General features: G+C 46.3%; 1 protein-coding gene across 7 annotated transcripts in view; it reads left to right on the forward strand.

Moving 5' to 3' along the window:
• Positions 1 to 23,651, forward strand: part of LOC146863653 (putative E3 ubiquitin-protein ligase HERC1) — a 1,482,062-nt gene that overhangs the window by 73,146 nt on the left and 1,385,265 nt on the right. For 6 of the 7 annotated variants that reach the window (XM_085627737.1, XM_085627739.1, XM_085627735.1 and 3 more), the window contains exons 2-3: positions 12,519 to 13,460; positions 18,209 to 18,322. In XM_085627737.1, coding sequence (XP_085483863.1) covers positions 12,534 to 13,460; positions 18,209 to 18,322 — 1,041 coding nt within the window. In that variant the 5' untranslated portion in view covers positions 12,519 to 12,533. The remainder of the gene's footprint in view (positions 1 to 12,518; positions 13,461 to 18,208; positions 18,323 to 23,651) is intronic. The other variant, XM_085627740.1, reaches the window with a different exon arrangement.

Genomic DNA, 23,651 nt, shown 5'->3' on the forward strand with positions numbered 1-23,651 from the left:
CGTCCACTCTATGATTCCCATTAAGTAGTGTTAAATGGTGAGCCGGTCTCAAGACTAGACCGCTGACCCTTCCACAATGGTGGTTGTGCGTGTGCAAATGGAACTGAGGCACACCCAGGCACAGCTGATGGCCGCAAGTCCACCCGGCACATCAGGTAGGGTGGCGTAAGTTTTAAAATAATGTTTGTTTGCTTTTGTTTAAAAAATATGCCCCATAAAAAGTGCCCCATTAAAGTGAATGATTCCTGCACCCTGCAACTCGCAGCAGTGCAGGAGAAAAACAACACAGTGAAACAGAAATAACAGTTTAAAAAGCCTTACTAGGCTGTCGTTAGGCTAGGCATTCCCCGGGAGTCTGCGGAAGTCCCAGGTCTGGGCAGTCCCAGGGCTGTGTTCCACTTCAAATTCCATTCCCTGTAGGGATATGGACCACCTCAGCAGTTTGAGGTTCTCGCCTTTCATCTGAATTAACCATCTGAGATGCCGGTGGTCAGTTTGAACAATGAAGTGAAAGCCAAACAGGTATGGCATCACCTTCTCCAGGGACCAGACCACAGCAAAGGCTTCCCTCTCAATGGCACTCCAACGCTGGTCCCTACGGGGTAGCCTTCTATTGGTGAAAGCCACAAGCTGGTCTTGACTTTTGTCATTTATTTGCAATAGGACCACTCCAGCCCATGTTTAAAGGCATCAGTCTGCACAATTAATTGTTTGGCATAATATGGAGCTTTCAGAACAGGTGCAGAGTACATCGCTTCCTTCAGAGCCTCAAAAGCCTTTTGAAAGCTCCCAGTCCAGTTCACCTTTTTGGGCATTCTTTTGGAGGTCAGTTCTGTGAAAGGGTCCGCCATGGTGCCATAATCCTTCATGAACCTCCGGTAGTACCCAGTCAAGCCCAGGAAGGCCTGGACTTGAGTCTGGGCTGTTGGAGTCACGCAGTCAGAAAAGTCTGGATCTTGGGCCATAATGGTTGAACATGGCCTCCTCTCTCAAGGTGGCCCAGGTATACAACCTTCCCCTGCCCTGTCTGCCATTTGCTTGCCTTGATAGTGAAGCTTGCCCTGCACGGAGCCTCCAATACTTACCCCAAGTGGATCAGGTGATCTGGCCAGGTGGAGCTAAAGACAGCAATATCATCAAGATAAGCTGCACTATCGGATTCCAAACCAGCCAAGACTTTATTCACCAACCTCTAAAAAGTGTCCGATGCATTTTTCAGACCAAAAGGCTTTACAGTAAACTGATAATGCCCCTCAGGGGTGGAAAACACAGATTTTTCTTTGGCTCGTGGACTCAGGCCTAACTGCCAGTACCCCCTGATGTGAGATCAAATGTACCCAGATATTTGGCTGCTCCTAACCTGCCAATCAATTCCCTAGGAATTGGGTGTGCATCAGTTTAGGTCACAGCAAGGAGACCAATTCAGTTCACATAAAACCTCATCTCTTTTTTACCACCCTGGCTATGAGGTTTGGGGACAAAGATGACTGGGCTAGCCCAGAGGCTCTCTATGGCTCTATGACTCCCAACTCCAGCATCTTGCTTCCTTCAGCTTTGATGCTCTTTTTCGTATGATCAGACTGCCTGTAAATTCTGTATTTGACAGGTAGGCTTTCACCAGTGTCCACGTCATGGGTATACCAGCTAGTCTGACCAGGGGTCAAAGTGAAGAGCTCAGCAAACTGATTTAGGAGTTGCTTGCAATCAGTCTGCTGTTGGGCAGTGAGGGTGTCTGACAAGACCACTCTTTCTACTGACCCATTGTTTGGATTGTTAGTCAGGAGGTAAGGGAGAGGTTCACTCTCTACTTCCTGATCCTCATTTGTAACCATGAGCATGGTCACATCAGCCCTGTCGTAATAGGGTTTAAGGCGGTTTACATGGATGACCCTCTTGGGATTCCTGCAAGAGCCAAGGTCCACCATGTAGGTGACCTTCCCTTTTCTTTCTAGGATGGAATAGAGCCCACTCCACTTATCTTGGAAGGCCATAGGAACCTCAGTCTCCAACACCCATACCCCCTGCCCAGGTTGGAACTGCACCATAGCAGCCTTTTGGTCATACCATTGCTTCTGGAGCTCTTGGCTGGCCTCAAGGTTTTATTTTGCACTGTCCATGTACTCAGCCATACAAAAGTGGAGGCCAAGTACATAGTCCAATATGTCCTGTTTGGGTTAGATGCAAGGCTCCTCCCACCCCTCCTTCACAAGGCACAATGGCCCCTGACAGGATGACCAAACAGAAGTTTGAATGAGGAGAACCCCAGTCTCTTCTGTGGTACTTCCTTGTAGGCGAAAAGCAGGCCTGACAGTAAAACATCCCATCTCCTTCTGAGCTGTTCAGGGAGACCACCAATCACACCTTTCATGGTCTTGTTGAATCTTTCAACAAAGCCATTACACTGTGGGTGGTAGGGGGTAGTGAACTTATAAGTCACTCCACGCTCCTTCCACATGTGTTTTAGGTAGCCAGACACGAAGTTGGTACCTCTGTCTGACACCACCTCCTTAGGGAGTCTCACCCTGGTTAAGACACCAATGAGGGCCCTTGCCACTGCCAGGGCAGTGGTAGTCCTAAGGGGAATAGACTCAGGATACGTAGTAGCATGATCCAGTGCCACCAGAATATAGCTGTTCCCTGACGCTATGGGAGGGTCTAAGGGACCAAGGAGGTTGATGACCTACCCTTTCAAAGGGAACCCCTAACCACTGGGAGTGGGATTAAGGGGGCCCCTGAGTGCCCACCTGTCTTACTACTGGCTTGACAGGTGGGGCAGAGGTTGCAGAATTCCTTCACCTTCTGGTGCATCCCTGGCCAGTAGAAGTGGCTGACAAGCCTACTCCACGTTTTGTTTTGTTCTGACCAAGGTTTCCACCTAGTGGAATATAGCGGGCCAACATGAGGAGGAATTCCCTAAACATCTGAGGCACTACTGCTCATCGATTGGCATCTGGTTTTGGGTGTCAGGCCTCAGTGTAATCCCGTCCTCCCAATAGGTTTTGTGGGAACCACTAATCACCACTTTCCTGTGCAGCAGCTTGCTGTCACAGGCTTTCAAGAGTGGTACTGGGTCTCTGTCCCTGGCGCAGTTTTTCCCTAGAGGGTCCTAGGCCCAAGAGCTCTGCCTGGTAAGGCTACAACTCCTGTGGCTTAGTTCCCTATGGGGCTGACCCTTCATCTCCCTCAGGGGTGCAGAGCAGGAATATCGCCGCAAAAATATTGTGAGACATAAATATCGCCACAAACATATCGTGGAGAAGAAATATCGACAACAAAATTATCGTTGACAAGAATATAGTTGACACAAATATCGAATTATTAATTATGTTATATATTTTAGTGTTTTTAATGAGAATTGTTTGTGATTTTATTATATGTTTTAAAATTGTACTAGTTATTAATTTATTTTAAGTTTAATTTTTTGTTTTTAGTTCTGTAGCGGGTTGTGGGTTTATAGGGGAATAGGGTGGGAAGTAATTTAATTATATAGATTTAAATAATTATTTATAGTAGAGAGAGAGAGGAGAGAGGAGTTGGCCTATCGGCTAGGGCGGTCGACCTCGAATCTGGGGAACTGGGTTCGAGTCTCGGCAATGATGCTGAACATCCTGTGATTCTGGGCAAATCACTTAATCTCCCCGTGCCTAACAATAATGAATATGTGTCCTCATGTAACGTAACTGGTGCTATGGAAAGCGCTCTGATACCCGATTCCAGTCAAGTTCACGCTATATAAAACTCTGCCCCCCCCAAAACATAGTAGTTAATAAAAAAAATGTAAATTGAATTTTGCGTTTTTAGTTCTGTAGCGGGTTGTGGGTTTATAGGGGTATAGGGTGGGAAGTAATTTAATTATATAAAATGTATTGAATAATTGATATGTATAATTGTGAATTTATAGAGTTAAATGTGTTAATTGCTTAATTAATAATTGTTTAATAATTAGTTGTTAATTAATTTCAATTAATCAATTAATAATTAATTATGTTAATTGTTTAATTAATTTTAGGTGTGTGTTGTGGTGTTTATATGTGTAAATGGTGTGAAGGGTGGTAAGTAATTTTTTATTGATAATTATTAAATATTGTTAAATTAATTTCCATTAATTAATTACTAATTATTAATTGTAATTGTGTAATTAATTTTAGGTGTGTGTTGTAGATATTATAGAGTTAATTAATTATTTTTTATTACCTTTGTTAATAATATATGTAAATTTAAATATTAATTATGTTAATATTGGAAATTACATTTAATAAAAATGTTGATGTTTTTGTTTTTTATTGTTGTGGGATCCAGCACTTTCCCTACTGTTGCACTCACTGGAGTGGGAATAGTAATTTTTACCCCTCCCCCTATCCAGCGCTTTCCCTACTGTTGCACTCACTGGAGTGGGAATAGTAATTTTTACCCCTCCGCTATCCAGCACTTTCCCTACTGTTGCACTCACTGGATTGGGAATAGTAAATTTTAGTCCTTCGCTATCTAGCGCTTTCCCTACTGTTGCACTCTCTGGAGTGGGAATAGTAATTTTTACCCCTCCACTATCCAGCGTTTTCCTTACTGTTGCACTCACTGGAGTGGGAATAGTAATTTTTACCCCCTCCGCTATCCAATGCTTTCCCTACTGTTGCACTCACTGGAGTGGGAATAGTAATTTTTACCCCTTTGCTATCCAGCACTTTCCCTACTGTTGCACTCACTGGAGTGGGAATAGTAATTTTTACCCCTCCGCTATCCAGCTCTTTCCCTACTGTTGCACTCACTGGAGTCAAAATAGTATTTTTTACCCCTCCACTATCCAGCGCTTTCTCTACTGTTGCAATCACTGGAGTGGGAATAGTAATTTTTACCCTACTGTTGCACTCACTGGAGTGGGAATAGTAATTTTTACCCCTCCGCTATCCAGCGCTGTGCCTACTGTTGCACTTACTGGAGTGGGAATAGTAATTTTTGCCCCCTCGCTATCCAACGTTTTCACTACTATTGTGTTTATTTTGTTATTAAATGTATGTTTTATTCTTTTTTTAATAGTTTAATGTGTTAATTAAATATAGAATATTTTATTTTATTTTAAATTATTTATATATGTGTATATTAATTTTTTTATAAAATTTAAAAAGTTTAAAATTAAAATGAAGATATTAGTTAATAAAATGTACTTAAGTAAATTTATGTATATGTACACATTTTTTTGTGTTTATATTTAATAAATTAAGTTCATTTGTTATAATTAGTTAAAATATATCAAATTTAATTAATATTTTAATTTTAATATTAATATTCTTTAATTAATTTTAAGTTATGTAATTTTATTAAATCGATATTTTTTACTTCTATAATATTTACATCAATATTTTTGTGTCGATATTATTGTACTTACCTGTTTAAGTATAAGGAGTCGGTATTTTTGTTATCGATATTTTTACATAGATATTTGTTTCATATATATTTTTAACATCGATATTTTAACATGGATCCTCCTGAGGAGAGTGGTCAGGTGTCTGTTCGGAAGCTGGTTCCCCAGTCTTCCTGCCTTTTCTCTTGGAGGGCTGGGCCATTCTTCCAGGAACCAGCACCTCTTTTTTACCGCTGAGCTCTTCTCTGATTCTGGCATTGATCCTTAGTTCTGCCTCAGCCAGGGTGAGGTTTCCAAATCATTACCAAGCAAACATTTAACTGGAAGCGTTGGAGAGACTGCTACCTCTTTCTTACCAGCAAACCCCCTCCCCAGTCAGAGGACACCATCACAATGGGATGGTTTGTCATCACATTGTCAGCATTGGTGACTGGATAGGACCTTTCAGGTATGTACTGATCAGGGGCACTATTTTCTGGGTCACCATGGTTATGCCAGCACAAATGTCTCTCAATCCTTCCACCCTAACCCCATTACCACCCAGATGCTGTCCGTAGTTTTACGTTAGTGCGTCAGACAGCTTATTCCACATCCCCTGCAAGAGTCTCCCCAGTGAGCTCTCTGAGATGGTCAGGGTCCTCCTGAGATCCCATCTGGAGACTGGCCACTGCATTTACTGCAGGAGGACTAGAGTCATGTTTTTCTTTATTTATTGCCAGGGTATCCAGTTTGGTGCCCCCAAGGACCTTCAGCGCTGACATCAAGCCTTCTTGTGCCCCAAGGACCTTCAGTCCTGACATCAAGCCTTCTTGGGATCTCAGTTCTTCCCCTGGTACCGACCCTTTGGATGCGAAGAGTCTCAGGCCTACCCTCCTGAACAGATTTTTGGGGGCCTAAACTAGCCTCCTACATGGTGACCAGGTGTAGTGTGGTGTGCACCTACCTACCCTAGTGGAAAATAAACTTCCTCAGATTGGAGCAATGGTTGTGCTAGACCCTTAACAACCAATCTATAAGTTCAGTAGAACTTACTTGTCTATAAATATATTTTATATGTGCCTAATACTAGTGATGGTTTTTCATTTAATCCACACCTAGATTAGCTGGTAAAACAGTGCAGGCTGAAATCCCACCGATGCCACCAATATAGGTGGCTGGCTTAGTAGATGGTGCACACTTATTTAGGTTGAGCACCTTGCACTAATCCCGACAACCCTTATTGTGATTCTAGTGGTCTTAGACAACCTTAGAAAGCTCTCTAAGTGGTAGCTGTGGGGATCAGTCTTCAGGCTTAGTTGAAAAGGGGTGTGAAGCAGCTTGTTTTACCAGTACTAATCATATAGTGTAGGTTAAATGAAAAAGAACCACACAGTGTAGTTATAAAAAGAATGCTATTTATTATGCACACTCACTAACACATTGGTATATCTCCTGTCCAGAAATATAAACACAATACACACAATATTTCAATACGGGAACAGGTAAGTAGCCCAAATACACAGTGGTCGGCAGGGGGAGACAAAACCATATACTAATAGTGGAATGTGAACTGCGACTTAAGTTGAGACTCAACCCAGAAGACTTAGAAGAGCTGGGGACCCAAGGAACCACCCAAGGTAAGTTTCCAGGAACCCCACGGAGGCAGTGTGAAGAGTGGAAACACAGCCATGTACTCAATAGAAGTCAATGGGGATGTTGCGGTTGCAGTTTTGCAGAAGAAGGAGCCTTCCCAGAGGACCCTGAAGAAACCCCATGGAAGATGGGAGAATGGAGAGCCACCCCACCCATGGATACCCGAGGAACCAGGATAGCTACACCAGGATAGCCGGGTGCATAGGTTCGAAGTGACGTCCGAAACCGCAGTAGACCACAATGGAGGATTTCAGTAAAGATGCCACTAGCGAAGAAGGTGAAAGAGTCCGGTGGAACCCAAGGATGGATTCAGGAAGAGAGGTAGCTGCAAACAGAGGGGATAGAGTATATGCCACTCAGGAGTGACCAGGAGGCACGGAAGACGAATACCCACCGATGTCGGAAGATACAGGAGAGTTGATGGTGACCTTGGCAAGCCTCTGTGTGGACCAGGCGATTTTATGGAAGACCAGGAGCCATTTACGAGCTGTCCCACATTGGATGCCAAGAGCCAGGGGGTCGGTGTCCTGCGGAAGCACCAACAAGCCTTTGGCAGCGGCAACAAATGTGGCAGATGAAAAAGGTGCAGTGTCGGGACCAGCAAGGTCAAAGGGACTCACCACGAGCAGGTGAGTCAGAGTAGGCCCCAAGCAAGCAGGGGAACCCATGGAAGACTAAGAAGACACTCAAGAGGACCCACAGGCCAGAGGCACAAGAGTCGCAAGAGGACCTCAAGCAGCTCACCAATGATGCAAGCCCACGGTGCAGTGGATACAGTGAGGACAAAGATCTTGGTAGCAAGAGATGCCGGAGGCTGAAGATTTTTGGAGCCTGAAGATCTCTGGAGAAGAGAGTCAACAAGCCTTGGTAATCTCAGTCAGACTAGTCCACAATACACTTACACCAGCAAAAAGTGGGGGTAACCGTGCCAAAAGGATCCTACCTTCCTACGGAGGAACAACTCTTTTGGGGCATTTTAGGTTAAAGTATTTCTCTCTCTCCATGTTTACTTGTATTTTACCACCAGAGTTAGAGTCTAAGCCCATCTCTTTCCTTTGTCTTTCTATTTCCAGGAGTTCCGAAACTCAGTCTCTTGGCCAATCTTTCTTGCGGGGGGTCCTCTCCTTAGGGAACCTCAGCTGTTTCTGAGGGGGCCATCTGTCGTCCTTCCGCAGCATCATTACTAATGATAATGTCATCCTCCTCAGACTGGGCTACCATGTCTGGGGGATCTTTCTCAAACTGTTGTCTGAGATACTCGTTTTGGGATTTATGCTCGTTCTTCTGATACCGTAGCCCCCACAGGTGGAACTTCAATGCACATGGATCAGGTCCCCATAGGGGTCGGTCGAGCTCCTGATTCAGGCATTATTTCACTAAAGTTGGGACCTTTTTAGAGAGTTACAAAAAATAACTAAAACACTTTGTCCTAACTAAAGTACAGATTTTTAAATTTCGAATTGTTTGTTTTGGGGACTTAACGAAGCCCTAGCAGTTTATCTTAGAAATGTAGAATAAATAGGCCAATCAAAATTAGACTATCTAAAGGCAACTTTTGGATTTATTTGTGTGATCACTTATTGACAAAGTGGTCCCGCAAATGCCGCCGTATACCCCTCCGCTCATCCACCAATGTAGGAGCCTGCCTCTCTGTACAGTGTACTAATATGAAGTACACTATGTAGAGAGTACGAGGGATCCCCAGAGGAAGATAGAGGCAGTAAGTAGATAATACTAACTCTCTTTTTGTGGTAGTGTGGGCGAACAGTTAGGCATATCAGAGGATAGTGTTATGCATTTGTTGTACTCACAGAGACAATAAATGAGACACACACTCGAGAATATTTCAGAGACCAAATTTGTATAAAAATGCCAAGATTCATTATATATGTTTTGAGAAGTAAGACTTCAAATCAGAAATATACGTTATACAGTTTCAATATACGAATAAATACTTTGTATACTGGGGTGATCGAAATCAATGCAGTTCTGTTCAAAGTATGCAGTGCTTTCAGTATCTAGGCACTCGGCGCTCAATACCGTCAATATCGCTATCGGTGGTAAGCACTGGAAGTGTACAGCCGTAATGGAGTTCAGTGGACCACCAACATGGTTGCCGCCCTGGTCGCCAGCAGCAGGTCACTAGAACCCAATGGATTCGGCACACCGCTAACCCAGCGATCGCCCTATCTGGTATGGATTCATGGTAGCAGAGGACCACTAACTCAGTTACCGACGCGGTCGCTAGAAGGAGGACTCTGCCATGGAGTTTCGGATGACCACGGTCCCTTGGAAGGTCAGAGGCCGTCTTCGTCAAAGGGATGAAGGTGTTTGAGGTCCCAGGACTCGTTGTTCAGCAGGCAGTCAGGTTGTACCTGGAGCTGAAGTACCAGAGATCTTGGGTTGTGGTTACAGAGGTTGCCGTCAGGCCATAGGTGTGATGCAGGGCAGGCCTCCATAGAGGAGGCAGTGGTGCCCACGCTGCTGCATTACGCCATCAACGCCACTAGCAAGAGGGTACAGGCTGGCAGGAACAAGGTTGCTTCCAATATCGGTCATTGTACTGAGAGGATCCCGCGAGTTGAAGGAGGCATGCAGGAGTCAATTCCACCAGGCTGGTGAACCAACAATCCTTGGTTGCTGCAACGTTTGTTCTTCAATGGTGAGTCGCATAGACATGGAGTTTGCCGGTCTTTGACCACAGTGGTGTCTTTGCTGGCAGATGCTGAAGACTAGAGCTGGTTCCCAGAATCTGAAGTCAGGTTCTCGTGTAGCTGCCTAAATACTGAATTTAGGGGCAGTCTCATGTGAGGATATGTAGTAGCCAATGGGCTGCTTACCTGTAGGGTGCCTACACCTTCATTATGCGTACTCCACATGGGAGGTGGGCATACCCTGACTCCTAATAGACTACTATCCTTTTCCTGAAGATGGCAGATAGTGAAAAGTAGGGTTTATGTTGCCTGCCCCATCTGAGTGGTGGACCCACCTCCTACTTTACCTAGTTTTCCTGCCAATCCTCCCACCGAAAGTGGGGCAGGACTGGGGGGTCGGCAGCTGCTTCTAACAGCAGGGGCTGGGGCAGGGTTCAAAGGCTGCAGGGCCTTTGAAGTTCCCGCTTCTGCCAAGGCAGATCCTGCCGGGGGTAAGGTGTGACCACCTTTGCCAAGAGCAGGCTTTGTCTCTGGATCCAGAGAGCGCTGGCTCTCTACCCAGGGGGACTCTGTCAAAAGCCTTTCTCGTATCGAGGTTCAGTGAGAGTGCTGCTCTCTCTTCCTCTTGACGCCCTTTGCCAGTTGCCTTATGCATCACACTTTGTTAAAGGGTTGAATGTGTATTTCAGCCATATTGGTTGTCCTAGTCCTTGAAACTACCTTGTTTGATTTCTCTTCTTGGCCCATGTTGTTACCGTCAAATAAAGACTGTTTTCGAATATCAACTTTCCATTGCGCTAAAAGTCGATTAGCCCCGGCAGTCACGCCTGTACCAGAAACCCGTGTTGCATCAGAGCTGGCTAGAAATGGTCATTTTGCCTACTTTCTTTTTTAAGGGCGTGGTGACTTTTTGCACCTGCCCATAGGAACTTTGTCCTCCTGGTGTCAGATATCGAATTTAGGGAGCATGGACACTGGACCTTTATAGCTCCGAGATCCCCCCTCTTTTTGTGATATATATACAGATGCTATTTACCCTGAGGAATGTTCAGCCTTACAGTAGTCAGTGCCGGGTTCCCTGGGTGCCACATTGTCCTATATTGTGTAGCTTCTCTCTGTCAGTGCTTTCCAAGCCGCGTGGCTGCTAGCCAACTCTTCCTCGTCCTGACTCAGGGTCCTAGATTATACTGAAGTCTTCCAGTATAACACCTTCTCCACCCACACCCATCTCAACACCGCTATGCTTGGTCAGAATCCCCTTCCTGGGTGTTTGGTACAGAGAGGGATTACAGATGGTCTTCTAACTCTTGCACAAAACTTCACAATCACAAAGGGCACAGTCCCGACAGCTCACTATTGTGCATCTCAAATATCCGTAGACCACCATCGAGCTTATTGTGGAAAGCGGCTTTGTAGACCGCCCTCTTCCCTGACTGTTACAACCTCACATGTAGTTTAACGATATCCACTACGACCAGCTAAGTGTCTGTTTCTGTGGGGGTAGCATGTGTATGTGGTTTGTGTGTGTTTGTGTGTGGGGAGTGTATGTGTGTATGGGTTTGTGTGGTGTATGTGGTGTGTGTTTGTGTGTGTGTGGGGGTGGTGGTGTGTGTGTTTATGTGTGGAGTATTTGGTGTGTGTGTTTGTGTGTGAGTGCGTGTGTGCGTGTGTGTGTGTGCTTGTATTGTGTGTTTGTGTGTCTGCGTGTGTGTGTGTGGGAGAGAGAGAGAGAGAAAGAGAGAGAGAGAGAACTGTAGTAAATACAATTCATTAACAAATTGCATGAGAGGTATCTTCAATGTGAACCAATGAGAGTTTTAATGCAGCCCTGCAGTGGGCAGAAGTACATCTACAACCATGTCTAGTGGAAATGGGCCCCGAAACAAATTGTGAATCCCCACAAATTCACAAGTTGGTCGATGCTCACCACCTTTCCATATCATCCGCACCCTAGAACCCTTAATGAAAGCAAATTTACTCACACACAAAAATACTTTCTACTGGTGCAACTGTATGTGTAAGTAAATTAGTCTTGTTTTGAGAATTTTCATTACAACGCATGTCACTGCAACGCATGCCATTACAACGCAATATAAGGTAAGTAATGGGAAATAGTAGTTTTTACCCCTACACTATCCAACAATTACCCTACTGTTGCACTCACTGGAGTGGGAATAGTAATTTTTACCCTTACGCTATCCAACACTTACCCTACTGTTGCCCTAAAAGTAATATGCATTGTAATGGAATGCGTTGTAATTGAATGCGTTGTAAATGTAGGTTCTAAAAATGCGTTATGTTGGCATGCGATGTAAAATCATGCGTTGTAATGGATGTTGCGATGTAAAAACTGCATTGTAAAGGCATGCGTTGTAAATGTTTGTGTTGTAACGTCATACATTCTTCTGCGATATGGTCCTCTTATGGGGCTGCCCCATGGCCAGTGTTTTATCATGTCCTATATGTTTGAATGATGACAAAAGTACGAAATTCAGCAAAATTCGTTATTTTCCCCTTTTGGAATATAAGCTTAAAAATCCACACACAAAAACAAATGACTTTGAAAGGATTTTAGAGCTGTCTATTCTTAAGTGAGTAATAAAGCAAATAGATGCGTTGTAAACAATACACAGGATTTTACATAGAATCTTCCACCAATCGAGAATCGCAAAATATGGAAAAATGCTTCTTATTGTCGCCTGAAAATTGTTTTAAGCTTACGGCCATGCTTGCTTACTACTAAAAATGTGAGATGATTTTCAGCTGCATTTAAGCCTGGAGTGGGCAGCGCCTCATCCTCAAAGTTACCGAAGATGTGCCCGGCTTCAGGGGTTCCCTGAATGCACTAACTCTGCCCTTCTCTTCTCTTGCAGTACAATGAGGAAGCCATGGCTTGGTACCAGTCCCAGGTACTGACCACTTGGCAGGAGGCCTTGAACCACTCATGGGCGGCCGAGGATGGCACGGCCACCGCTACCAGGGAGCTCACATCCAATCTCTACCAGAAACTTCTCAGCAGCAAGGAGGTGGTCCCCGTGGCGCTGCCAGCCAAGGATCTGCTGGGACCACAGCTGCTGGACTTTGAACAGGAAGTCAGCAGCCCCTTGGAGCGGGCGCGTTACGTTACCGCCCTCCTCCACAGCCAGCTCCACGTGGCCTCGCGTGTCTTCCAGAACGCGCCCTTCATTGACTTCCTGCGTCAGCGGCTCTTGTGCCTCCAGAGGATCTTCCATGCTGTGTCCACCAAATTCCACAGACCGCTGCGCGTGGACGTGGCCATGACGCGTGATGCCCTCGTGTGCCTGAGGTCTGACACCAGCCTGGTCCAAAGTGCAGGAGGCCAGAGGGGGGCAGATGTCCTGATTGAGATGGCCGTTCAAGCCGGCCTGAGAATGGTCTTCTCCCTCTTGCGCCAGCACTGGCATTTAGCCGGACAGTCCCCGGATGGAGACCTCTGCAGCGAAGTGATGCTCACGGCCTCCTCTGTGCTGGCCTCCCTCCCCGCCCTGTCCCTGGCCAGCGAGAACCGTATCCCCCCTCTGGGTCAGCAGAGCCTGGCGCAGGTCAGCGACTTCTTGAAGCAGATGAGCAGACCTGGTACCAGCAGCAGCCATGTTGGGCGCCGGATGGCCATGGAGCTGCTGCTGGCGCTGGCGGTGCAGCGGGGGTCGCTGAGGTTCCTCCTCGAGTGGGTTGACGTGGCCCTCTCTGACCACCCTGGTGTGGAGGGGGCTCCCCGGTCCCCCCAGGAGCAGGAAGAAGTCATCTCTCAGCTGCAGTTTTGCACAGCCATGCACCAGATGCGTTTGTCCTCAGTAAGTTTATGCCACAAAGTTCTTGAAGCCTAAGTCCCTGCACACATGGTCTCCTGTCGCCAGAAGATCGTGTTCATGGCATAGTTTTCAGAGGCATGATCCATGAAATGCTGTCAGGTTGCATGTTTCGGTGCACTAAGTGTTGTATGGTGTATGAAATAGTACAGGGGCATGCATCACTTACCTCCAAAGGTTGCCCTCTGCAACTATTGAAATATCACCTGAAAATTCAAGTTTCTGGGAAACCTCTACTGAGAACTTTATCAATTGTTAAAACCGCTTAATGTTAAACAGTCCTAATATTGCAAACCATTATTGTGCTAAAATGAACTGAGGAAACATTCGATTACTTCCAAAGTTTGTAGAGAGCACATTATAGCTCTTAAACCTGCCCCAAAATAATACTAGCTTTCTGTTTCCCGAGCTGCATGGAGACATGTATTGATTCCGAAAATGCTTAATACAGTTTATTGTGTTAAACTATAGATCAGTTCTCAGTAAAATGTGCACGTGGCTGAGGTACCATTGACTTAACTCTCAGCAAATGTAGAGTCCAAGAAGGCACATTATTCTCACTAAACTATTGTTTAGAAAGCTTTATGTGCCTACAATCATCCCAGACATTAACCATGTGCCTCAGAATCCTTGACACGACCTCTGCTAACATTTCCGGGACTTTTGATGTCCAAGCCTGCCGATTATTCACATTAATTGATATATTTCAGGGTGGTTAATGTTGTTTGATGCGTCAAGATGTGTCCAAGCATGATCCAGTCCCCTCTGAATTGATTATCCCACAATGACCCTATTGTTTCTGCACATCCCTCGAACACGGTGGCTTTTGTTAATTCATCCAGCAAACAATTCTCATAAAATACTTTTCTCACGGTGTTTTCAACAATTATGAAGACTGTAATATTGGAACTTCCTGAGCCAAAACAGAACTCAGCCATCAGAGTAGTTAAACACAACCAAAGAAATCTTACAACTGAACCTGTGAAAAGGTCAGTTTTATTAATTATATTTGGCATTACTAATGATAAAGACAACTGCAGAAAGCATGCCTCTGAAAACAAGTTTAGAACACAATTTCCACTACATGCTACATCATACAAAGACAATTGTTATTGTCACAGAAAACTCCAGAGCCTATATAAACTTGCTTTCAAGACCAAATTGTATGTAGTTGCTAACAACACACAAAATAAACCTTTAATTTCACATCAGTGAAGAAATGGTTGTGCTATGACCTTCCTATTTGAGATGCATAACACCAGGTCATGTGTGTTAGAAAGGGGGTGTCTGGTTGGCCAGGGCATGCACCTAAGACAGGCAGAACCCACCACTCTAGTCAGGGCAAATAAGTTACACACAAAGATAACCTATGCTCACCCCCTGATAGCTTGGCACAGCCATGGTCGCTTCACGTAAGAGCAGTTGGGCCGGCTCGGGGAATGGGGGGGGAGGGACGTATTTCGAGAGACGACCACGAGGGAAAATGCAATTTTATTTTCCCTTGTGGTCGTCTCTCGAAATCCCCCCCCAGCTGGCCCAACCGCTCTTACCTGCAGCGGTCACGGCTGCTTAGCACATATCAGTCAGGCTTATCCCCAGAGGCAACGTGTAAAACATTTGCACAACACACTCACACCAGCAACGCAATAAATACACCACAAAAAAGACTTCACACAGAATTATAATAAAATATATATATTATATTGTTCATATAACATAGACCGATTCAACATGAATCAATAATTACTTTGACAACTAGGCAATTGTGAAACATCTCAATAGGTGCAATAAGAGAAAGCCATATGTTTTAGACATGATGAAACAACATTATTGTGCATACTATGCCAGTACTGAATTAGCGTCCCTGTACTTATACTCCATATGTCTTTGATGTAGAAGTGACTTCAAAAGAAACTTTAGAAGTGCACAACACCCCTTTTATATCCCAGTCCTGGCTCCAGACATCAGTAGGGGGTAAATCAGCCTTTTGTGTCGGGCCAGGACACAGCCTATACAAATGTAATTGTGTGCGCCTCCCTCTCTTCCAGCCCAGGAAGTCTATCAGTTTGCAGATGGATGCAGATGCCTCTCCTGTCACACCCAGCCCTTCCTGTGTGGTGGCTGTCTGGAAAGTATACACAAAGTGTAGCTCTCACTCTGCCCCAGATGTGGATTGGAGTCAGGCTGCAAAACGCTAGTTATAAGCACAGAGAAATGGCCACTTTCTAAAAGTGGCCTTTATAAAATAGTAATGTAAAATACAACTACACCAGTAAGCAGGATTTATCACCTCTATTCTAAACAAACCAAACATGATAACGCTACTCCTTTCCGATCAGGAATTTCCACTTAAACACAAGTAAGGGAATTCCCAAGCCCATGAGAGAAGTATTCCTCACAGTAGTGAGAAACAAAATAGGCTATTTGTCACTATCAGGACCTGCCACACAATAAAGGCACATGCCCTACCTTCTTCTTACACAGCACCCTGCCAATAGGGCTACCTAGGGCCTACCTTAGGGGTGACCTATATGTATAAAAAGGGGCGTTTAAGGCATGAAAAATAGTTTTAAATGGCAAGTCTACGTGACAGTAAATTGTGCATGCAGGCCCTGCAGTGGCAGGCCTGAGAAAGGTTTGACAATCTTTGTGGCGCAATTAGCGCTGCAGGCACACCAGTAGCATTTAATTTACAGGCCCAGGGTACATGGTATACCACTTTACAAAGGAACTTGCAAGTGAATTAAATATGCCAAACAGGTGTAAGCCAATGATGCCAAGTTTTAGGTGTGAGAGCACATATACTTTAGCACTGAGTAGCAGTGGTAAAGTGCCCAGAGCCCTTCAGCCAGCAAAAAGAAGGTCAGAAAAATAGCAAGAAAGACATAATGTTTTGGGATAACCCTGCAGAAAGGGCCATTTCCAACAATGTGGGGCATTCCATTCTACAAACATATCTTATAAACAATAATCCAACCACTAAGTCATCACTCTGTGAAATAGGACATAAAATACTGCTTTGGTTTTCCATTGTCCTGGAGAAGCCCCACTAAAGTAGTTTGCAGGAGCTGAAACAATCGAATACCTTCATATAAACCCATGCCCAGCTGTCCATTGTGCACAAATAATGTGTTCTTTTTTTTATTATCTTAAATAATATGACATGCAATTCGAACTTTAGGAGCTGGGTCCCTGCCTCTGTTGTCAATGTGGTAACAATACGTTAAAATTCAAACTTAAAATAGTCTGCATAACAATTTAAATATATTTGTATTTGTGTTTAATATAAACATTGAACATCCCTTTCACTAGACTTATATTAAATTATAGTGCACATTTGAATCTGCCCGTACATTCATTTGGGGCATCACTAACAGAATGCTTGAGATCAAAGTGAAGCTAGGAACAAAAATTGTCTCTCTGTATTGAATTCATTTTTTTCCTCAAGTACTTCGTCCAATGGGATTTTAGTGTTGAATTTGCTAGGTCTGTTGGACTGATGTTTCCAGTTGAAGCCTCATGAAAAATGTTTTGAATCCTGGTGCGTACACCCAGCCTTTCATCCCCATTCGATTCCAGTTTGAACCCAGCCATATGCATATCAGTCTTGACCCTGCGCCCAATGGGAACAGTCCAGCCCGAACTGCCAAGCCAGGTCCTCCCTGGACTGGAAAAAAGCATCCTAGGACCGGTTTCGGGGTTTCACCCCTCTTCAGCCAGGATAGCTTGATTCCAGTGGCATGGAGAGCACAGGACTCATGTCTGAGCATACCCTTCCCACTCGGGTGACAAATGCAAAAACAACACTTGATGGACAGAATGCACAACAAGGTCATACATTCACCCCAGTACAGAGATCTGGGCCTAAATCCATCGTTTTTTTGCTCACCATGCCGTTCCAGTTTGAACCGAGCCATATGCAAATCAGTCTTGACCCTGTGCCTCATGGGAACAGTCCAGCCCGAACTGCCAGGCCAGGTCCTCCCTGGACTGGAAACAAGCATCCTAGGACCGGTTTCAGGGTTTCACCCCTCTTCAGCCGGGATAGATTGATTCCAGTGGCATGGAGAGCACTTGACTCACGTCTGAGCATACCCTTCCCACTCGGGGTGACAAATGCAAAAACAACAGTTCATGGACAGAATGCTGAACAATGGCATACATTCACCCCAGTACAGAGATCTGGGCCTAAATCCATCGTTTTTTTGCTCACCATGCCGTTCCAGTTTGAACCCAGCCATATGCAAATCAGTCTTGACCCTGTGCCTCATGGGAACAGTCCAGCCCGAACTGCCAGGCCAGGTTCTCCCTGGACTGGAAGCAAACATCCTAGGACCGGTTTCGGGGTTTCACTCCTCTTAAGCCAGGATAGCATGACTCCAGTGGCATGGAGAGCACGGGACCCACGTCTGGGTATACCCACCCCACTCGGGGTGACAAATGCAAAAAAGACAATTGATGGACAGAAGGTTGAACAATGTCAAACATTCACTCCAGTACAGAAATCTGGGCCTAAATCCATCTTTTTTTGCTCACCATGCCATTCCAGTGTGAACCCAGCCACATGCAAATCAGTCTTGACCCTGCGTCCAATGGGAACAGTCCAGCCCGAACTCCGGAAAGCGGCGCTGTGATAGTGAAATAAGCGGGGTGTAGGGGTGGTATAGGGACCATGCTTTTGACATTGGGTTGTTGGTAGTTTTGTAGCTTTGTTCTTTTGTAATATATGTCAGTCTTGTGATATCGCGCAGGGCGCTGCTGACGACACGACTCAAGGAGACATCCCAATGGCTGACTGCGAAGAAGTCTTTACCCCGGTGCAAGGTGCTCTCCGGCTCATGGAGGAGGTGAGTGGAAACAGGTTAACTCTCTCAACTCTCTCAGGATAATACCCTCATGTGGAAGGTTTGTTGGTTCTTATGGATGGGAAAATGCAAACTATTTAGGATGAATGGGCAAATCCAACTTTAAATCACAAACCCTCGAATTTATCACCATCCAAACTATATTCTAAGCACCTTTTTTTCCACACGAGATTGTAAAAAAGACACCTAGTTTTAATATTACAATGCTGAACGATACGCATATCCATATACCTTCTTTTGTTTATATGTTCAGAAACGAAATGCCCTAAAATCGATTAAAACATGTACATTACAAATATTGGAACAATATTCAACATCCCTTAACCCACAGAATAAAAGACAAGGGAGGATAGTTAAGACACAACAGCTCATCTATTGCACTCCTGCCGACCCGCTCTTAATATCAACAGGGATCCGTGATGAATCGATACCATTCCTCATATGAGGCTTCCCAGTGTAGAGCAGATTCCGCATGTGAATACGTCAACGTGTATCGGTGGAAATATTGATGACAGCCACGTTCCATCATGGAACCCAGATGCAAGACAATAGGTCTCAGGGGTTCAACTAAACCTTTTTGGGACTTTAGGCAATCCATAAAAAGCTGGAATGATGGGATCTTCGTGTCTCGTGGATGGGTGGGTGGTATTGATGGATGTGTGGGTGGGATGGATGGATGGGTGGATTGATGGGTGGATGGATGGATTGATGGTGGATGGATGGATTGATGGGTGGATGGATGGATGGGTCGGTGGGAGGGTGGGCTTGACAAACGGATGGATGGGTGAGAGGGTTAGTGAGATGGATGGATAGATTGAAGGTGGATGGATAGATTGATGGGTGGATAGATGGATGGATGGATAGGTGGGTGGGAGGGTGGGCTGGACAAATGGATGGATGGGTGGGTTTTGGGTTGGGTGGATGGATGGGGACAGGAAGGCTCCGCTTGCAATAGGTCAACCCTGCACTAGGATGATGGAGGGGGGCCAGCTGAAGCACACAAGAGCCTTACACCACTGAGAAGCCTTTACTGACGAGGGACAGCAATGGAAACAAATGTCTTGCACTGAAAGGAAGTGGCATTCAGGGACAGGGCAGCCGTGGCTGGGCCTCTATCCAGTCTACATAAACATAACAACCACAAGATGACCAGGCCGCCGTCCACCCAGAGTGTTTGTATGCCTCACATACAGGCCCTTTAGCCGTCTGCCAGGAAGGATGGTCCCCAGAGGGATCCTGTCTCAGGCCAGGCAGACCCATTGGGTGCTGTACAACACAGAGAATGGGCTTCGAGTCAGTCACTTGCTCATGATTGGCTAGAGTTCTTGTCTGTCTCAATTCCCTGTTCCTCATTTGACGGCTTCCTCTCCACTCTCGTGTTTGTCCTGGCCCTGGAGGATTGTTGTTTTGAACTGCTTCTGAATGGGTGACGTGTCTGTCTATCCACTGTTGACTTCGGGGCTCTTTTTTCTCTTTCTTTTAGTACCCCATGGCAAGAGACAGAGACAAAGGGAGAGAGAGAGAGGGGAAGAGAGAAAGCGAGAAACAGTGAGGGGGACAGAGAGGGAGAGGGACAGACAGCAAGAGAGAGAGAGAGACAGAGAGAGAGAATGAAAGAGAGACAGAGAAAGAGACAGAAAGAGGGACAGAGACAGAGAGGGACAGAGAAAGATGAAGAGAGAGTGAAAGAGAGAGGGACAGAGAGAGAGGGAGAGAGAGAGAGAGAGAGAGAGAGAGGGAGAAAGGGACATAGAGAGAAAGAGAGAGAGGCAGAGAGAGAGACAGAGAGAGAGAGGGATAGAGAGAGGGACAGAGAGAGAGAGGGCGAGAGAGAGATGGACAGAGAGATGGAGAGAGGAACGGAGAGAGAGGGAGACAGAGAGAAGGAGAGGCAGATAGACAGAGAGAGATAAAGGGCCAGAGGGAGAAAGAGTGAGAGAGAGACAGAGAGAGAAGGGGGCATAGAGAGAGAGAGAGACAGAGAGAGAGAGAGAAGGACAGAGAGAGAGGGACAGAGAGAGAGGGGCAGAGAGAACTACGAGAGAGGGACAGAGAGAAACAAAGAAAGAGGGGGACAGAGAGAGGGGGAACAAAGAGAGAGGGACAGAGAGAAAGAGAGGCGAAGGGAGCAAGTGTGAAGCGGGGATAGAGAGAGAGAGAGGCAGAGAGAGGGGCAGATAGAGGGGGATATGGAGAGAGAGAGATAGAGAGGGGGGTCAGAGAGAGAGGGACAGAGAGTGAGAGAGAGAGAGAAAGGGAGACAGAGAAAGAGAGAGGGACAGAGAGACAGAGAGGGACAGAGAGAGATAAAGAGAGATAGAGAGAGAGCGAGAAAGGGACAGAGAGAGACAAAGAAAGAGGGGGACGGAGAGAGAGGGACAGAGAAAGAGAGAGAGGGCGAGTGTAGGAAGGTGGAATCTGACTATATGGTTGCTCCCACTTTTTGCCTGGTGTTTTGCTGGTTTATGACTTAGATGGACTAGGATCCTGCTATTCAGGATCCCAGACTATCTGCTTTCTCTGTAAAATGGTTTCCATGTACATTAGGGACATCTCTAATTGGATTCTGGAGTGCCTTATAAGTCCCTAGTATATGGTATACTATGTACCCACGGCATAGGTACCTCAGAGGCCTACCAGGGGCTGAAGCATGTATTATGCCACCCCTGGAAAGCGCTCCAAAATGACACTACAGGTCTGCTACTGCAGCTTGGGTAAGGTGGTGCCTGCACCCCTTACTGTGGTATAGGCTACCTATATCACTACCACTGTACACACATATAAAACCTATAAGTCACTCCTATGGCAGGCCTTAACAATCCTGAAGGCAGAGTGCTTGGTTTTTATGTGAGAGGGTGCCCCTGCATGAGCAGAGCGGTACAAAAGGGGGTAGTGATGGACGGAGCATCAGAACCAATCAAACACTCACACCCAGTCAACAGATCTGGGTTTAATCCATCACCGTTCTTTAGCCCACTCTGCCACCCCAGTTCAGACATGGCCATATGCAAATCAGTCTGACCCTGTGCCTCATGGGAACAGTCCAGCCCGAACTGCCAAGACATGCCTTCCCTGGACCGGAAACAAGCTTCCTAGGACCGGTTTCTGGCATTTCAGCCGTCTTCAGCCAGGCTTGCTTGAATCCAGTGGCAAAGTGAGCAAGGGACTCACGTCTGAGCATACCCTGCCAAATTATGGCGAACAAAGCAGTACAAAAGGGGGTGGTGATGGACGGAGCATCAGAACCAATCAAACACTCACACCCAGTCAACAGATCTGGGTTTAATCCATCACCGTTCTTTAGCCCACTCTGCCACCCCAGTTCAGACAGTTTGTACTGCCCTGCATGAGCAGAGCCCCTCTGCAGTGTTCGGAGTACCTCCTCTGATGCTGTTTGTGGTGCAGCCTGACCATATACTCTTAAGTGCATTATAACCTTGCGGTAAATGCTAACTTTGGACTGGCTTGCACGGAAACATGTCGTGTTTGGTGTCAAATGCTTTGGAATACTACCCCCGCCAGTTCTGGCGGCGGGGGTAGCATTCCACCCTTCTAGAGGGAGAGACATGTTCACACTGGTCCACCCGGTAAAGACTTTCTAAAGCCCTGGCATCACAAAATGGATGCCACTGCCACATATACGGGTCTGGCCTCCTGCTGCTGACCGAAACTCCGGCAGGGGAGGCCTGGACTATAGGCTTCCTGTCCCAGGGAGGTGTAACCACCTCCCCAGACCGGCAGATGTGTATTGGGGCTGGGCGGGAGCACACTCTGGTGCTTTGAATTCCTGCACTGGGGACACACTTGGTGTCCCTGTGCATAGTCCAGTTCAAACCAGTTGCAGGGGCTACCTGCCCCTGCTCTGTTGCAAAACTGGACAAAGGAAATGGATGTAACCACCCCTCTTTCAAACCCTCCCATAGGTGGGTCCCTAGAGTATGTCCTATGTAACTTTGTATAAGTATGGGAACCCAGTCCTTGAGACTTTATATTACCCTGAACGAAACTCTGCAACATATATCCTGGACCTTTGACTTTCTATTTCGACTAGAAGACGAAAGAAATCTCCCTTGGGTCAAGGAGTGACTCCCCTGCTTGGCAGGCACCAAAGAAGCATCTGTCCAGTCTGCAATTCTGAAGCTCCCGCCGGACGCCGGAGTCTCTGCATCCCCAGAGGTGTATTTCCAGGCTACCCTGAGTTCACAGCAAACCTGAGGCCCGTGGCTATCGTGGGTGACGTGGAACCGTGACCCCCGGACACCGTGATCTTTTGCTGATCCATCATCTTCCTGGTCTTCCTCGAAGTTGTGCTTTGGGCTCCAAGTAGCCCCAGCCTTGAGCACCTCCAGCACCGAAGATTTCTGGCCTCCACTCCACGAGTGACCCGTGGGCCAGTTTCCAGTGCGACCGCTCAAGGCTCCTTCGCGATCGCTAGCCCGTTGGCTAGTGGGTCCCCATGAAGGTGACTCCTCTTCTGATTGGGCTTTCCTGGTTGCTCCTGACGTGCCCCGACTTACCCTCGCTGGGTGAGTCCCCCAGACCTTACTGGTCTGCACTGACGTCCTTTCTCTGTTTCCAAGTGACTTGCAGTTGCCAGGGCTTGTTGGGTCCAATCTGGTCGCCGATACCGCAGCACTCGACAGACTTTGTGGGACAGCTCAAATCCAGCTCCTGGTTGTCATTGGCGCCTCCTGGACCTCGTGGCTGAAGAGTCAAGACACCCATCAACTCACCTGAAGCACCCAACATCTGTGGGCATTGGTCCATCCTGCCCTCGGTCACTGGTAAGTGACCCAGACTCTGTCCCCTCTGCTTTCAGGTTCCTTCCATCCTCGATCCGGCCTTGGATCGCTTCGGACACTTCTACTCCTCACGGCAGCAGCACTTCCTGAGCAGCTTCCATTGAAAACAGCAACGCGACCCGACACCATTTGACACCTATGCACCCGGCTTCCCTGGGTGAGGTAACTCGAGTACTCCGGTGCTCCCGTGGGTGTTGGCCTTAGACACCTCTAAGTCCTAAAGGGTTCGCTCCTAGTCATCCTCTAAGTGTCCTTAAACTCTTAATTTCCAACCGCAACTTTCTCCATAGAAGTAAACGGCGATTCACGGCTGTGTTCTCACACTGCACGCGTCTCCCGTGGGTCCCCTGTGTCACTACCTTGGGTTATTCCTTGTGGTCTAAGCACTTCTATAGCACTTCTAAAGGCCTTGTGTCTAGATCAGTCGTGGTTCTTATACCATTTTATTGGTATATGGTTTGGTACGCCCCTAGGGCCCAAACGTGTATTTGTGCTTTTACTGTTGAATA

Source organism: Triturus cristatus, chromosome 2_1, assembly GCF_964204655.1.
Source record: "Triturus cristatus chromosome 2_1, aTriCri1.1, whole genome shotgun sequence".
Lineage (NCBI taxonomy): Eukaryota > Metazoa > Chordata > Amphibia > Caudata > Salamandridae > Triturus > Triturus cristatus.